The sequence below is a fragment of the Microtus oregoni genome, unplaced genomic scaffold, assembly GCF_018167655.1.
Source record: "Microtus oregoni isolate MIOR12 unplaced genomic scaffold, Mior012 000032F_ref0000030, whole genome shotgun sequence".
Classification (NCBI taxonomy): Eukaryota; Metazoa; Chordata; class Mammalia; order Rodentia; family Cricetidae; genus Microtus; species Microtus oregoni.
The window spans coordinates 17,298,783-17,311,522 of NW_024543091.1; the positions used below are offsets into that span (position 1 = coordinate 17,298,783).

Genomic DNA, 12,740 nt, shown 5'->3' on the forward strand with positions numbered 1-12,740 from the left:
GAGGACTAGCCTAATGCTGTTGTCTAGGACCCCCAGTCCCCGGTTCCCCAGTGTCCTCTGCTTTCTCCCTGCTTTTCCTAGGCTAGTCCCAGAGGGTCTCTGGAAGCACGCGGGGAAACAGCAGTCCGGAAATTCCAGGAGAAGCTTTATATTCCAGGGGTTGTCGACGCACCAACGACCCCAATTCTCTCAACTGACGCTTCTCTTTGGGTGAAGGTGATAGCTAGGGGAAGATGTCTGGATGGTAAGGCTGGCATCGTCCTCAGTCTCTCTCCCCGGTTCCGCTCCGCGCGGAAGCGCTCTGGTTACCGTTAATCGCGAAGCTACAAGCTACAGGGTGCTCTCTCTTTCTTGAGTCCAGCGAGCGCCACATTCCTGCGGATCTCGCTTGTCGCGGGGTAGGAGTGACAACTAGATTGTGCACCCGCTTCTAGGCTCCAACTCACAGCCATTTTTTTTTTTTTTAACCAGCTAAGTGAAATGAAATGCGTTCTTAAAAAGACGGGCCTCCCCCCACCCCTTCTTTTTGGAAAAAAAAATCACCACAGGTTTAAAACTAAAGAGTTTGTTTGAGAGCATACAAATGCGTATTTATTATACATATGTAGGCATTAACAATGTAAATTACACCGCCAGCAGTTGCTGGTTGTTTATTCATTAGATCTTTAGAAAATCTACATTGCCTCCAGATAGCGCGATGATAATGTGAAATACACAAGCAGTTTACATAGCCGGCTTCTCCATGGAGCTCCGCACACTGCCACTCAGAGTCATCAACAGGTCGCGTGCGAGAGGACTTGATCAAAGGAAAACCTAGGTTTACTGACCATGGCCAGAAATATAAGGAACTGGTGAGATTAGTGAACGGGACTTGAAGGACAATGTCTGGCTTGTCTATTTTACCCCGTTTATGTGTATCTGTCCTTTCATTTGTAATTTTAAAAAAATCGGTACATGGAGGATAAGGGGCAGAAAGGAGATGGATAAACTTCCCAAGTTCTGGCTATTCGGAAATACGTGTTATACAGTGAATCCAAACTGCGTTGAGGATAAAGTAGATAAAGTAAGAGTCGTGAAGAATAAACAGCCTACCGAGGCAAAAGGACGCCACCAGCTAGCTCCACCAATCAAATCGCGGAGGCCGCCATAAACAAATGGTTGTTGCTCTAAAGAAAATCACCTCTTAGGGATTACAGAACGCTCCGTGGATACTAGATTTATCTAGATAGAGAGGGTACTTTCTGAGGAAAATGACAGCCGCGTATTAATATTTATTTTCAAAATTCTTTCCCAAATAAAAAATGTTAGGTGAAAATAAAACTAAATGTAAAGACGTGAGTCGAGGCAGTATGCTACTTGAGTTGCAGGAACCGACGCCAGCCAAAGTCGACGGGCCGGGCCGGGCCGGGCCGAGGTCTCCTAGAACGAATTGGCGGACTAATGATATACCTGGCACTGCCCACCTACCTGCTGTGGCTTACTGTTTAGTTGCTGAGGTGTGCTAGTGTTGAGGTGAGAGGGTCAGGGCGGGAAGTCTGGATTTTTTTGCTTCCTGCCACCATCCCGCTTCCTTCTTTTTTTCCTTTTGCAGTTAGGCCTGCTGGGTGCCTTAGAGAATGCCCCCAGGGCTGTGTTCCTGAGAATAGACAACAGTTTGATTGGGAAATAGAATCTGGCTGGAGGGGGGGGGGGATAGGAAGGTAGAAAGGGTTCGTGGAAAAGAAGAGGGGGAGCACGCAGAGGACAGGCACACACAGGGCAGCTGGATCTCCAGCTGTGATCCTCTACTGAGCCCCAGAGCTGTCAGGGCGTCCAGGGGACGTGCAGGACTGCACCAGGCCGGGACTTTCTGCTCCTGTATTGAGATCAGGGTGAAGCCTCAGTCCCAGGTGAGCCTCAACTGAGCGGAAGGACTCGGGCTGCCCCGGGGGCTGCGAGCCTCCATAGACCAGACTGGCCTCTCCAACCCCGCCCCCAGCCATTCTTAGCTGGGGGGAGCCCGGGAGGATCAGCGGCTTTCTTTTCTCCCCTTTTCTTTCTCAACCCTCTTTGTGGGTGGCAGCTCGGTGGGAGTTACGTGCACACAAAAAAAGGGAGGAGGGAGGAAGGGAGGGAGGGAGAGAAGGAGGGAGGGAGGGAGAGAGAGAGAGAGAGAGAGAGAGAATATAAATGAATAGTTTTAACCTTCTCAGCAACGCAACACGGAGAGTTACTCCATCTGACACCATCTGAAAGCTGTAGGGGTTTTCAGAGAAACCCGTTTCTGCTATTAAGAAAACCCATACTGCACTGGCCACCCCGCCTAAGCCCCCTCCCCATCAGTCTGAATAAACAAAACAAAGCAGGGGTTTAAGGCTGGCGACCCACAGGTTGCCAGTTTTCAAAACAAATTAAAGAAAAAGGGCATGGAGGGTTGCAATCAAAATAAAATATTATGGGTGCAAAATATCAGTCATTTCAAAAGTCTGTACTTCCCCCGAGTCAATTTTATTCAAACTTTAAAAGTATTGCAGCGAACCCTCCCTCCCATAATACAGTCAAAGAAGGTTGAAACATATTTATCTGCTTATTAGCAGCTGGTGAATTTTCTGAAAGTTTTTTAAAAACTACTTTTGCAACCCCCATAATATTTTAAGAATGAAGTGTCTACCCAGACAGCCTGATTTAAAAAAAAAATCTAAGCAAACAAATAATCCTTAACAAAGAAGTTAGTTTGAAAAGAGAGTGATTTTTCTTCCCTTTCCAAAAAAAAAAAAAAAAAAAAAAAAAAAAAAGGCCGTTCGCCCCACCCCGCTATTAAACAAAGCACAATACCTTTTTCTGGGTGGTACTGCGCAGGAGTTGATTCAGTTTTGACAATGTTGTTTAGCTATCATTTGCTATTTTGAATGAATGGAAGCAATCCCGGCTTTTACAACATTTGTTTCCTATTATGGAGAGGTGCAGCAGTTGAGGGCACACATGTGAAAGTGCCTATTTGATTCTCTTTTTCATCCCCCTGACCCTGCTTTTGTCCCTCCTCACCCTGGGAATGTCACGCCTCGATACTTCACTTTGAGCTGCTGGAGAAAGTGGCTTTGTTACTCCCTTTTAGACATACACGAAATTGTTCTCTTTCCCCCGCTGTAAAAGATACTTCACATCGGGACTCGGTTCACAAGTGCAATGCAATTTGGTTTAGTCCAACCTTTGTTCTGCTTGTACAAATGAGCGAACAGTGCACACATTATACAGTTGATCTACTGCTGTCTTAACCCCAGAGTTAGGGGCTGGGAGAAAAAGCTAGTTAATCCCTTCAATACCAAGGTAGCTTTAGCAATATTCCCTCCAATAAAAATAATAGCTTGGAGTTCCGCCTTCAATTTCACACAGCGCAAAGCAAAACTTAAGGGGGGGAGGGGGTTAGCCACCAAACACAGTCGAAATTCTTCCAGGGGGTTTTTGGCAAATGCTTTTTCGACACACACTGTCAGGCTTGGTAAAGCTCAGACGAAATCTATGCAGTTGTTTGTGCAAAGGAGAGATTTGATTTAGAAATTTAAGATTTTAAGCCGTGAGGTCTCTGAACAAACCGCAAGCAAAGCAAACACCAAATGGTATTTAGCAAACTGATTCCAAAGAGGGTATTGTAGTGAGCAGAGGAAGGGAGCTGTTTCCACTGGCTTTGAAAATGCTTGCTCACTGTGAAGGACGCTTGCCACTCTTGGGGCTAGGAGTGGTGATGGCGCGGGAGTAGCGTCCAACTTTAGCTTCTGCTTGTCTCACGCTTTGAGTTGAAAGGAAGGCGAGACCTCCGGTGCCCTCTTCCTTGCAACAGTTACTGGGCAAAATGTACAGAGCGTGTGGTTGCTCAGCTCATTCTCTTCTGACCCAAACGGGAAGAGAGCTACAGCCAAGAGGCCTTGGTTTCCTGGTAGAAAAGTTTTCCTGGTGAACACTAAGCTGAAGGGACACCCCTAGACTTCAGGGACACCCCTAAAGTCAACCTTCCCTGTTGGGATGGAATTATATAGCGAAGTGGGGAGGGGGCAGGACAACTGGTGATCCTAATCCTACTAGGAACTGGCGAGATTGAACTGGCAGATGGGAGGAGCGTGATTTTAGGCAATCAGAATACTTATCAAAAGTTTGATTTCAACCTCCCTGTTCTGAATTAAGGGTCTGCGTCCACGTGACAGTCACTAACCGACGAAATGGTTCCCAAATTCCCTATCAGGCTTTTTTTTTTTTTTTTTTTCCTGCTACTGGGTAAAAGTGTGCTTTTTTGGTAGCAGGGCCCCGGAGCCGCTGGCAGAGATGGTAGCTTGGTATTTGGAACCAGAGTGACAGTTGGCACAAGAGGAAAATGTGTGTCTCCTCCTCAGCCTTCCTTCGTGGGGCAGTTTTATTTCCAGCCAGATTAGGGTTTAATGACTAGGGAAGGACAGGCTCAAAATCCCGAGGAAGTCGACAGCGAAAAGCGAGGGTTGATGTTTCTTGTGGCATGCCCTAGCTAGGTGCAAGTCTCTGAAGCCCTAGAACTTGCAAGTGTTTTTCGAGACCCGACAAAAAGCTAAGCCAGTCCTCTGTTCTCCTGTTGTCCGGAACAGGAAAGCGAGGCAAAGTCGCGCCGGAGTGGGATGAGGTGTGCTGGGGGTGGGGGTGGGGTGGTCACAGATGCCCAGGACAAACAGCCTGCAACATTCAGGACTGCACTTTTTTTTAATTGTTCACTGACAAGCTGAAGAAGTTTGTTTAGTACTGAATACCCTAGGAACAAAATCCTTTTGAAAAGAGAGCTAAGTCGTTTCACGCCACCAAAGTGCAGATTTGGTCAAGAATGCCTGATGGGACAAAGAGGCGCGGTGCGTTAGCGCGGGTTTCTCAGAGCTCGGCAGCAAATACCCGGGGCGACCAGGAACAGTGGGGCGGGCTACAGGAGACCTGCAAGACCCTCAAACCTCAGCACCCGTGGCACTCCAGTCCTCAGTTCTCTAGGCTGCCCCACTATCAGCCCTGGTCGCTGGTGAGCCGGCGTCCCGCAAGAGAGATAGTGAGGGACCCGGTAGCACCGGAGAGCGAAGGGAAAAGGGGGGAAAAACTCTGACTGCAGGCGCTCAGGGCAAAGCCCGGCTCAACCGTGTTCCTGCAGGCTGAGTACAGTTCACTCTCCGAGTTGGGGCGGCAGGTAGCGTTTTTTTAGCGCTTGGGAAACCTTCAGAAGCTGCTGGGTACGTTCCTTCTACCTCCCATCCGGTTTGGTAAATATTAACAAACTATGGCGCGGTTATTTTCAGGAGTGTGTTTGGTGGGTTGGAGAGAGGTGATGGCTCCGGGGGAGGGTCCTTCTCTCCTTGAGCCTTCTCCTCCCCCCCACAAGCCAGCCCCACCTCTCTCTCTCTCTCTCTCTCTCTCTCTCTCTCTCTCTCCTCTCCTCTTCTCACACACACACACACACACACACACACACACACACACCTGCTTAACAACACAAGGAATCAAAAATCAATATTGTTTTTGTCACCCCTCTGTCTCCTTTTAACTCCCTCAGCAACTCGGGTGCCACTGAAGCGAATTGTGGATTTATGGAGGGAAATTAGCATAAATTATTGCAAAACCTGCAGCCGTGTGTGGTCCAGCTTGTGGGAAAAGAGGCTGTAGCAAACTTTCAGTGGAGAAAGGTGGTGGGCGGTGGGCTTGACAAGGCGCTGAACTGTCCTTGCTGGAGGGGATTTTCATTTGGTTGGCACATGGGGTATAATTGACTTGTGTGTATTTTATACAGTTTTCCCAACAACCCTTTAAGCCCCCAGGTCGGATGTTAACCCCCCTCCCACCTCCACCAGCTTCTGTTGGCTTTGGGTTTTGTACAATAGAGTCTGATGCACTTTTTCAAGATTTCTGGAACGCACCCCTCTTTATAATAGCAGTCGAGATGCCTTAAACAGCTTGCAACTGCTCCTTCCCTCCCTGGGGCTTTGAAGATCTCTGACAGCACCCGAGGTAGAACTTGTAGAAATGCCCATCAGTTAAATGCGCCCCTCAGTTCCTTTCACCTCACAAGGCAAACTTAGGCGATTAACTTCTGTTTACCTGATTAGCCCTGAACACGGGCAATGACACCCAGCTCCTTTCTCGACTGTAGCCAGACTTTGAAAATTCCTCAAACACCAATTCCTACTAGTATTATTGCATGAACTCGACGGTGACAATTTTCCCCAGAAAGATGAACAAAGATTTATTCCAAGTTAGGTTTTTTTTTTCTTGAAGGTTTTTTTCCACTTTTAGAATTTAGTTAATCTTCCACTTGCTCTGAGCAGAGATTTCCACAGCCACACAATGGCCCCTTTTGCAGGACAACAAAATGCCAATTGTTAAAATAAGAAAACATTGTTCGCTCCCATTCCTCACTATTAACACGCACCCTTACGGCATAGGAAAGAATCTTGCTGGTTGTCACTGGGGGAAAGCCACAATCTTTTACCATCTCGAATGCAACCACCATAAACATCTACCTTTGCATTTCAGTATGAACCCACACACATGTTTGCTTTAAAAAAAAATGATCTTTAAAATACTCAGGGACTTCCACGCTGGTACCTTTCCACCCCGGGGCAATCCGGTTTCATTTAAAGCAGCTCTTGTTTTAGTGCCTTCAAAGCCAGCTGTATCTGGAACAAGCAAGACCTGGATCGACCCTTCACTCCTCTTCAAACATCCCTCGGGTTCTCCACCCCTTTGCGCTCCCAGCTCCTCCCACCGCAAGCCCTAGAGCCTAATCCGGGCACGCGCAGAAACACCCCCAAACCTCAGTCCGTTAGAGGCGGTAGCGCGCGCAGCTCAGGCCAGCGGGACTGCCTTGGCCCAACCGGGCCTAGGGTACTGCTGATTTAATCTTCGGCAAAAAGAAATCCATATATCTGCTCTGCTCTAGCCTTGCCCCAAGAGATAGGTCAACGCCCCCACCCCTACCTCCCTGCTCCCACCTCCTCCTCCCGGTTATTTTTTCCGAATTAAGAAGGTGACTTGAGTCTTTCTTTCAAGCACTCTGTTAATATTGAAAAACGTGCGCTTGCATCTAAAGCGCGGCAGCCCAGGCGCCAGAGCCATTTCAATATTAATGAAATTGTTTAATCTCCTAAATTCGTCGTGTTTAAGTTACGTTTTGGTGAGTTATTGACCAGCTTCGAAACTGTGGTTAATGAAGTTATGTGAGTGGGTGGGAGGGTGGTGCGCGCGCGCGCGCGTGCTCGCAAGCTGGAAGGTCTTCTTAAAAATGCTATCCACAGACTGATGCTCTACTGTCACTAAAGTGCAACAAACTTCACACCAGAACTCTCAATCTCCTCCTGGAGGGGAGGGGGAGAAGAAAAGAGGCTTCCATACTTTAAAGACGGTTCTGTGTAGACTGTAGTAGGTATTGAGTAATTAACACGATGGCGTGGGGTTCTTTTTAAACCCCAAAAGGCCAAGGAAAGCGCTGAAAAGCGTGGCAGCTCGTGGCTGGTACTCATTGCGTGCGTGCCGCTGGCCTGACTCACTGTTTATTTCGTAGCAGTTTTGATGATGATGACGACGAAGATGATGATAATGATAATAATGATTCATTTAATCCTCACAAGGCATATTCGAACTCAAAGGAGCCAGCTACCCTCACCAGGCCCAAAGATCGGAGCCACGTTCCCACCTCCACCCAGAAAACTCGCCGGTCCTTCGCAGGTCTCATCCGGCGCTGTTTGTCTTTTCTGGGCGGTCTAAACTCTAACGAAACTATTCCCACGTAAAAGGAGGAAGGAGGAACTATAAAATGCTGACCTACTGACTTCTAGAAACCACCAGGCGTCCCAAGTACCTGGAGAAAGGAAGAGACACCCGCCCCCCCCCCACCCCCGCGATTAGACAAACTCAGGCCCTCCCCAAATCTGCATGCTGCCTGTCTCAATGTCCCCTGGGCCTCCTTGTGCCCATCAAATTGCTAAAAGACTGATAAAGCCAAAACCTAGTACCTCCTCCGTTCTTTTCTTTTCCTTTAAACAAACAAAAAACAAAACTTGCACTTTGGCTTGAAGAGATGACTCTGCCACTAAATGCTAAGCTCACAACCAAATATATATATATATATATATATATATATATATATATATACCCTAACACACACACATATATATATAATATATATACACACACATATATAATATATATTATATATATATACCCTAACACATTCAAAACAGACTCTTCCGCCCAGCTGTCCGAATATTTATGTCGATATGTGTCTATTAACCTTATCACCTTTTTAAAGCGACATGTTTTGAGTGTGCAGCTTTGAGACCAAATCAAACTTCGACCTGCCTCTTGCAGGACTCAGGGGTGGTGGCGGTGGGGCGTATGTTTCCATTCTAAAACCCATCCAACCAATCCCGGGCAGTGCCAAGTAAAGTATAAGGGTCGCCCTTCAAGAGAAAGCCTGTGCTAGAAGTTAGCTAACAATACAAACCCGATACAATGCGGAGGAAACAACACCCCAGCCGAGCAATTTCCATGTCAAACACCGTCGGCGCCGCAGCTAGCTCAGAGCGTTAATGGTCGCCTGGTTCCCGGCTCTGCGGTGCGCCGGTCCGCTCGTACCTTCCCAACGCGCACACCGGCGGGCGCTGCCCGCTCCCCGCGGGCGGCAGAGGCTCTTCCCGGGTCGCCCGGTCTTCTGCTGGAAGTGATTCCTATTGGCCAAGGTGTCCATGTAAATAGGTGTGAAAGAAACCAGCGCTGGCCAGGCTCTCTCCCCTCTTCCTCAGTCCCCTCCCTCTGCAGCCCCCGCTACCCCCCTCCTCTTCCTCCTCCCAAGGCGATTGTCATACGATAGCTAAGAAGTGGCACATTAATGAAGCGCCGCTACAGGGGTCTTTTCTGTTCCTGTCACCGCTTAAAACTATCAGATGTTTCGAGGGTGGACATGGAGGCAGCCACCTAGCTCAGCGGAGCAGCGTACGACACAGCAGCGTCCTCTGGATCCCCGAGGCAGCGGCAGCTGCCACTGTCCGCTCCAGCACTCGGCAGCACAGCTACGTCTCCCCGACAGGACGCACCACCCAGGAGCGCCACGGAGCTCTCCCTGCTGAGCCCAAGCCAGGCTCGCAGCTAATCTCTCCGGTCCCTGACGCTGAGCTCCGCTGGCGCGCAGGAAGGGACTCCGGCACCAGCTGCACTATCCCGGATGCCGAACGGCAACTTGGAACAACTTTAAGGTGAGCATTTATCTATCCGTCCCCTCCCCTGAATCCAGGTTCTACTTACTTTCCCGCAACTCTCGCCCCCACCCAACCCCCGCGGTCCTCCCCTCTCCACATCTGCAGGCTGGGTCCATTCAATTTGGTGAGCAAAGTTGCTGGCACCCGAATCCTGATTACTGCCCCCCCCCATATCTATGACTCGGCCTGAGTGACCTCGCGGGTGTCTCTGCACCCCTGCTGCCCTTCTCCTCCATCACCTTCCCCTTCTCAGATCCGACCATTCCTCCAGTCCGTGCGGACTCTGAGCAAGTGGGCAAGCGAGAAGATGCCTCGGCCGGGCCGCAACACGTACAGCGACCAGAAGCCGCCCTACTCCTACATCTCGCTGACCGCCATGGCCATCCAGAGCTCTCCGGAGAAGATGTTGCCGCTCAGCGAGATCTACAAGTTCATCATGGACCGCTTCCCCTACTACCGGGAGAACACGCAGCGCTGGCAGAACAGCCTGCGCCACAACCTCTCCTTCAACGACTGCTTCATCAAGATCCCGCGGCGGCCGGACCAGCCAGGAAAGGGCAGCTTCTGGGCGCTGCATCCCAGCTGCGGGGACATGTTCGAGAATGGCAGCTTTCTGCGGCGCCGCAAGCGCTTCAAGGTGCTGAAGTCTGACCACCTGGCGCCCAGTAAACCAGCGGACGCCGCACAGTACCTCCAGCAGCAGGCTAAGCTGCGGCTCAGCGCGCTGGCCGCCTCTGGCACGCATCTGCCGCAGATGCCGGCAGCTGCCTACAACCTGGGCGGTGTGGCACAGCCCTCCGGCTTCAAGCATCCCTTCGCCATCGAGAACATCATCGCGAGGGAGTACAAGATGCCTGGGGGACTGGCCTTCTCTGCCATGCAGCCAGTTCCCGCTGCTTACCCGCTCCCCAACCAGTTGACTACTATGGGCAGCTCTCTGGGCACAGGCTGGCCACATGTATATGGTTCCGCGGGTATGATCGACTCGGCCACTCCCATCTCCATGGCGAGTGGCGATTACAGCGCCTATGGAGTGCCGCTGAAGCCTCTGTGCCACGCCGCGGGCCAGACACTGCCCGCCATCCCGGTGCCCATCAAGCCCACGCCGGCCGCAGTGCCCGCGCTGCCCGCGCTACCCGCGCCCATCCCCACCCTGCTCTCGAACTCGCCGCCTTCGCTCAGCCCTACTTCCTCGCAGACAGCCACCAGCCAAAGCAGTCCTGCCACCCCTAGCGAGACACTCACCAGCCCGGCCTCCGCCTTGCACTCGGTAGCGGTGCACTGACCCAAGAGAAGCTGGGGCTCCCTCTCGGTCACCTCTACACTACCCCTCTCACCACTTCTCCGGGTCCAGCCCTCTCCAACCTAGAACCGCTATCCTGACTTGCCCATTCCACCTTCTTTCTTCAATCCTCTCTCCTAGGAGAACTTTTGGTTTTGAACCCAGAAGACAAACCATAAACTTGCCAGAAGGCGCGTGAAAGTTGTCTTCGCCATTCCAGGGCACCAGAGAACATAGAGGCTAACCCAAGCCAAGCGGCCCCTCCAGAGTCCCAGCAGTGCCCCAGCAGTGCATTCCCATCCAATAGGCAGGACACCCTGATTCCCTCCTGCGCGGAGAAAACACAAACAAAATGAAAAAGCGCGTCTTCTGAGCTTGCATCGGCGGGGATGGCGGGGATGTAGACTCCGCGCAATTTCAAGACCAGAGACACTGCTCGAGAGTGAAGCCCGCCAAGGTTGCAGCTGCACAGCAAGGGCCCGATCTTAGCTCCTGAAAATCTGTGGCCACAGACTCACTAATCCTCCGACAGGCTCGCCTCCGCCCTTCAGGCCGGGATGGGCGGAACTCTGCTTCCCCAGGCTGCGGCCCAGCCTCCCGGGCTTCTACGGAAGATTATTTTTCTTTCCTTCTGGGTTTTGTTTCTGGCCAGAGGCTCCCTTAGCTGGGAGTGAGGAGAGAGGCTGCTAAACTAGAGGGGACTCTTGTCCTTCACAAATGCAAAACACAGCTAGAAGTCTCCGTTATTGTTTACAAAGCGTGCGGTTAAAAAAAATGTAAACAGTGAACTTGAGCCTCTGCCTGGCTAGGCGGACGAGGGGGCAGAGTCCTCTTTACAATTACCTGTTGTAATGTGAATGTTTACTCTTCTGGCCAGCTTTGGGTAGGGGCGGAGGGAGGGGGAGAATGGGGAAGTTAATTGGGACGTTAACTTTCTTACTATTTAGAGACCTTTTTAGCTATTTATTTTGATGGGAAAAAAAGAAAGAAAAAGAGAAAAGAAACTTGAACTAAGCCCAAAAAAGAAAGCACCTAGGGCAAGTGGGGAAGAATGTAGATAAATCGACTGGGAACGTGAAGCGGGGGGTGGATGTCAACAGAGACGTCCCCTGGACAGATCTTTCTGTTAGAAGAACTTCTCCGTGAAGCTAAAGGGCTGCAAAGAGTTGTAAATAGGAATGATTTACACTGTGTAAAATGCACTTTGGTTTGGTATGTTCCTTTTAGCGTCTTAGGTAATTGACTGAAACAAACAAAAACAAACAGACAAAGAACAACCCGACAGTTGTTCTGGTGTGACCTGCTTAATTTAAAAAAGAAACTGTAGTGTCGTCCAAGCTGTGAAAAAAAAAATTCTTCTTTTTATTTTTCTTCCTCCCTGCACAGGATTCGCATGGCATTTTAAATATTGATGTCCTTGTTCCCAGCATGCCCATTTAAGACAGAGTTTTAAAAAGGTGTCTACATTAAATTATGACCTAGTCTAAATAATATTTTCTCATTAAAATATGTAAATTCAAATTTTGTTAAGTTGTGCGTATTTTTGAAGACTTGCAAACACATTGTCTGGGCGGGGGTTGCCATTTTTAAATCATGCTGTGCAAACAGAGAAACTTCATTCGCCTTTGCAGGTGTGGGGGGAATTATCCTAGGGGGGACCATGGAAGACTTTTGTGCACAGGGGGGAGGGGGAGGCCAAGTATTTCAGATGCAAACCCTGGGCACAGGTGCAGCGCTGAAGGAAGCACTGAACACCTGCGATACTTCCTGTGTCTTAAGCGTGCACTTGCATCTACAGAAGACCGGTGCAAGTTTACAAAGTACTCCCAGGCTGGGTTTCTCAGTCCTTGACCTGACGCCTTCCTCTAGGCCTTTAACACACTGCCCTGTCGTGGTTGACATTTCTTTTCTCTCAGAAATCACTGAAGGTTCCCCTTCCAGGTCAAGAAACCTGTCTACCTTGCACTGAGTAGATTTCTTCCAGTCCTTCCGGTGAGAATGGGGGAAAGTAACTAGAGGCATTTATTTTCAGGTTGTGAATGAAGTGTCTTTAAATGCCTGCCTCTAACTATTTGCTTTCATTCGTTTTGTGATTTTTTTCCTCAAAGAATTAAAACGTAGCAAGAATTTATGGTTCAAAGCTAATTGACACTTGGTTTGAAGGGGGTCACAATATTTTCAGAGTAAGATGTGTATTCAACTGAAGAAGTTACAAGACAAAGAGAAACTTA

The 12,740-nt window shown here is 49.6% G+C and overlaps 1 protein-coding gene across 1 annotated transcript; it reads left to right on the top strand.

Moving 5' to 3' along the window:
- The first annotated feature begins 8,932 nt into the window (after positions 1-8,932).
- On the top strand, positions 8,933-11,393 carry Foxb1 (forkhead box B1). Its single transcript, XM_041679803.1, has 2 exons — positions 8,933-9,224; positions 9,481-11,393. The coding sequence occupies exon 2, from the start codon at positions 9,535-9,537 to the stop codon at positions 10,510-10,512; it is 978 nt and encodes a 325-aa protein (XP_041535737.1). The 5' UTR covers positions 8,933-9,224; positions 9,481-9,534; the 3' UTR covers positions 10,513-11,393.
- Positions 11,394-12,740: the final 1,347 nt, after the last annotated feature.

Bases quoted from the DNA above. Each gene is read 5' to 3' on its own strand.
- Foxb1 (XM_041679803.1), top strand. From the start codon at position 9,535: ATGCCTCGGCCGGGCCGCAACACGTACAGCGACCAGAAGCCGCCCTAC.